The sequence below is a fragment of the Monopterus albus genome, unplaced genomic scaffold (assembly GCF_001952655.1).
Source record: "Monopterus albus unplaced genomic scaffold, M_albus_1.0 scaffold446.1, whole genome shotgun sequence".
Taxonomy (NCBI): Eukaryota; Metazoa; Chordata; class Actinopteri; order Synbranchiformes; family Synbranchidae; genus Monopterus; species Monopterus albus.
Window position 1 is genome coordinate 79,627 of NW_018128326.1, and position 4,600 is coordinate 84,226.

The window sequence follows — 4,600 nt, forward strand, 5'->3', positions numbered from 1 at the left end:
CTTGAATATGGAGTTCCCTGTCCAAAGCTGTGGCCCCAAACCATAGTTGGGGACTTGGTTCATGGCTAAACTGCTATAGCCCTGGCTTGTAGCCAGTAACTAGCCTTAGAAGTTTGGGGTTTTCCAGTGGGGAGAAATGAAGAGCAGGGCCAGCTAACTCGTTCAAAACACAGGCTTTATTCCATCTTGGTAACACAAACACTGCATGTGGCCTTTGATGCCCAGTCAACTGCATTATAGTCCTATCTATACACTCAGAGCTGGTAACTGTTGGTGTTTTCCCCACCCGTGGCTGCGTGTAAAAGGATTCTGTTCTGTGCACTCATACTGCGCACACTGCATGCAGGTAGCAACTTCTAGCAACAACATTACTTATGAGGCTATATATATATATATAGTTAGAAATTAGTAAATCAGTCAAATAATTATTAGACAATGTGTTGAATCAAATGTGTTAGTAAATGCAATTTAGTAAGATTCAAAGTCTGCTCTATTCTGATCTGTTTCAAGGTTAGCAGTAAGCCAATGCACCAATTGTTTTTCCTGTATTAATCTTGTGTTGGAATACCATGTCTGAATAAATAAGTGAATGTCTTAGCTACACATCACGTGACAACATACACACATTGAGCTTCCTCATTTTGTTATGACTAGGTAACACGCAGCTGCTCCAACCCTGTGGAGCTCTAGATAAGAGATGGAATCTGCTGGACTGATTTCATCTGTGTAAGGGGTTAGCCCAAAACTGATAAATGTATTAGGCTCTGTGTTTCCGGGAGCTCCTCTGTCCAGCCAGAGTGTGTGTGTTTCTGGAGGAAGGAACAACCCGGATTGTGTTCTGTAATCTTTGTGTCTTTAAAAATGAATCAGCACAAAAATGCAGAAAGACGGACTCCTTCGTTATTCAGATCTGTCCAATTAAAGAACTGGGGTATAACAACTTGGTGCCATGACCTTCAGAATTGCCTGAATTCTGAGCTGGATTCAAGTCGGGAGTGAACGGACTCACTGATCAACATTTGCCGGCAATAATAACAGGTGAGCAGGAGCCTTTTGTACAGAATTCCTGCATATTGGACTTTACAAAATTTTGTTGATCTGTGTGAACTGTAAATTCCCGATCTAAAAACTGAATGATTACAGTAAAGGTAAGATAACACTTTTATTTTGAAATGTGCTGGTCTTGTTTTTGCCATATGTAAGGTTGCAAGCACATATTTTCATTTTAGGGATAGAACAATAAGTTCCCTAGTTACAGAAATTGATGACTTAGCTGTCTTAGCTGTCAGAGCGAATGTCTTAGCTACACATCACATGACAACATACACACACATTGAGCTTCCTCATTTTGTTAGTTGCTCCCTCAAATGGAGGAGTTTAAGTATCTTGGTGTCTTGTTCACGAGTGAGAGAAAAATGGAGCAGCAGGTTGACAGAAGGATTGGTGCAGCATCCACAGTAATGCGGTCTCTGTACCGGTCCGTTGCGGTGAAGAAGGAGCTGAGTCATAAGATGAAGCTCTCAATTTACCGGTCGATCTACATTCCTACCCTCACCTATGGCCATGAACTTTGGATCATGACGGAAAGAATGAGATTGCGGATACAAGCGGCAGAAATGAGTTTCCTCCGGAGAGTGGCTGGGCGCACCCTTAGGGATAGGGTGCAGCGCTCAGTCACCCGTGAGGAGCTCAGAGTAGAACTGCTGCTCCTCCTCCATGTTAAGTGGAACCAGTTGAGGTGGCTTGGGCACCTGTTTAGAATGTCCCCTGGACGCTTTCCTGGTGAGGTATTCCGGGCATGTCCCTCCAGGAGAAGGCCTCGGGGCAGACCCAGGACATGTCTCCCGGCTGGCCTTGTTCTATGTGTAATGGTACTGTCCGCCCTGCTGTGCCTGAGGCTGTAGGTGCAGTTTTTGTGTCTGAGCAGAGTGTGAGCTGGGTGGCATGGATCTCTGATTATGTTCTCTGCCCTTTTACAACAGCTCTGTGTGTACAGTGTCCATAGCAGGCAGTTCAGTCCCAGTGATCCTCTCTACAGTCTTTATGACCCTTTGAAGAGCCTTCCTCTCTGTCTGTGTGGTGTTACCATACCAGACTGTGATGCCAGTAGTGAGGATGCTCTCTACCAGTCCTCTATAAGCCTGGGTGAGAGGGCGGTGGTTTAGCCCAGGTTTTCTGAGCCGCCTGATGAAGTATAGTCGCTGCTGGGCTTTCTTCACTGTGGCAGCTGTGTTCAGTGACCAGCTCAGGTCAGATGTCACCTGCAGGCCCAGGAACTTGTGGCTGTCAGCCCTCTCCACCTCAGTCCTTTTGATGGTCAGAGGCAGCAGAGGGGAGGGGTTATTCTTGAAGTCTACTATTATTTCTTATGTCTTGTTTATGTTGAGGATGAGGTCATTCTCCTCTCCATTAAAAAGAATGTTGTTCACCAAGCTTCTGTAACCTAACTCATCTTCCCCCTTGATTAGACTTAGCTGCACAGCCAGGGAGCAGGGGAGGTGTAGCTTCTCTTTCATTTAAATTTGGCACACATAATGGCACATGCTGCTTGTTCTGACCCAAAGCCAAAGTAACTTGCAGCAAGTCAACAAAATAACAAGTGAAGTCTGACAGAATGGTGAACAGCACCATCACACTATTTATAATGTTAATTTGGCAGCACTAAATTTAAGCTTAAGGTTTAATTTACTGACCTTTCCTTTGAACCTTTTTGTGGCCAGACAATGTGGGAGCCATCTCCCAGTAGCCCACAGCTTTTGATTGTGAATCACAAACTTCAGACAGGGCAGTTGAATATTACTTTGAGTTTAAGTATTCATTCCTTGACCTAAACTATGTAAAATCATGACTGAATGAAATTAAAACCCATAAACTTACATTTCATATCAAGATGGTGTCTTGGTATATGGGCTCTTTGGGACAGCACTAAGGCTATTATATGTAAAGTGCTCCTTTTGTGTAACTCCAAAGCATCATGTTGCATAATATGAAAGGACATTTTCTCTCACCTACCATACATTGTTTATCAGTTGATGAAGATCAGCATTATATTGCCGCCTCACACGCCACCTGCTTTCCATTTAAGAGTGTTTCTCCACCCTTGCCACTATTTAACAACATAGCAGGACAGCCAAAGAGAATGCAGCTATTGAAAGCAGTCCTGTCAATTGGCTAGTTAGGCTGTTTTTACCGACCAATCAGACGCAAGTTGTGCTGGGCACTTAGATCCCACCCTTTAAACAACCCAAGGCATGAATACAAATGAAATTTAAATCATATTAGATTTTCTGCTTTTCTATAGTCCGGTTTTCTAACCGACATTTTCTATAGAGAGAAAATTGAAGGGATGATTCCAAATCATAAATAGGCTTTCCTAGTTTCTAATTTGATTTTTAATATGGAAAATCAAAGTGATAAGTGTTATACAGACTGTGATTAGTGATGGCCCTGTGAACTGACCAGGGGTCTATGAGTGCCTCCACAGCTGCAGTGAAGAGTAGGACCATGCAGGAGCAGCAGAAGGCAGCTCCGCTCTGTTTTTCCTTCTCCACAGAGTAACGGGTCTCTAGGTCTGGATCCACAAACCTCAGGGAGAGTCTGTTCGTGTGTTTCCCCTTCAAACTGATGACACAAGAGAAACTCAGCTATAATGTTGGATACAAAATATTTGTATTACATTATTTAAACTTATTATTATACTACTGGCACTCATTATTATAACCCATTATTTAAACTTTAACTTATAGTTATTGTGGGTGTGCTACCAAAAGATTAAGTTAAGGGTGTCAATAATTGGGGAGGCGACAGTGATGTGGCAGGTAGAGCAGTTGTCTCCCAACCGGAAGGTTGAGGGTTCAGATCTTGGTGCCTGCAGTCCACATGTCAAAGTGTCCTTGGGCAAGACACTGAACCCCGGCGGCGCGTATGCGCACAGCAGCCCGGGGCTCCTGGCTCCAGACATAATTTTGTTGTACATGTTACAATGACAATAAATAAAGCTTCTTCTTCTGTCCTGTCCATTTTTGGAGTTCTGTGTGAAATGGATCAGAATTGGCTTTTTCTCTGCTTTTTGTGTTGTTCCAATGCAAACAAAAGAAATAAGCATGAGAATATCAAAGAATTTGTGATTGCAACAATTTTCTGAGAGAAGTGGTCTGCTATCTGACAGAAATGCTGGGGTGCCAATATTTTTGGCCATAACTGTATAATTTACCAAATGTTTCCACCTTGGTTCCATTTATTTCTGTAATTCGTGTTCACCAATGTGTCGTAAATAAAAACAGGACAAGTGTGTCAATGTCAGGTCCTCTGACCATCTTTAACATGACAGAAACTAACAGTGAGATAAGGAGTATGATTTAGGTATTGCAGCGTGTTCTTTTATGAAGAATAATCAGAGTCAAATATCACCTTTCAAACATTTATTATCATAACTGAATGGACCTTCGAATAAAGCAATTTACAGAGCTCTGGGTTCCATCTCTATCTGAAGCCCTGACCTCAACAGCAAAACCGTTCAACTCGTCTTCAGGACGAGAGGGAACGCTATCCTCCTCAACTCAGTTGATTTTATACAATGTCAAAATTGTAGGCTGGTCTG

At 42.8% G+C, this 4,600-nt stretch overlaps 1 protein-coding gene across 1 annotated transcript in view; it reads right to left on the reverse strand.

The window, feature by feature from the left end:
* LOC109952263 (adenylate cyclase type 3-like) overlaps nt 1–4,600 on the reverse strand; it is a 149,804-nt gene that overhangs the window by 41,918 nt on the left and 103,286 nt on the right. Inside the window, 1 exon segment of the mRNA XM_020587246.1 lies at nt 3,460–3,621. Coding sequence (XP_020442902.1) covers nt 3,460–3,621 — 162 coding nt within the window.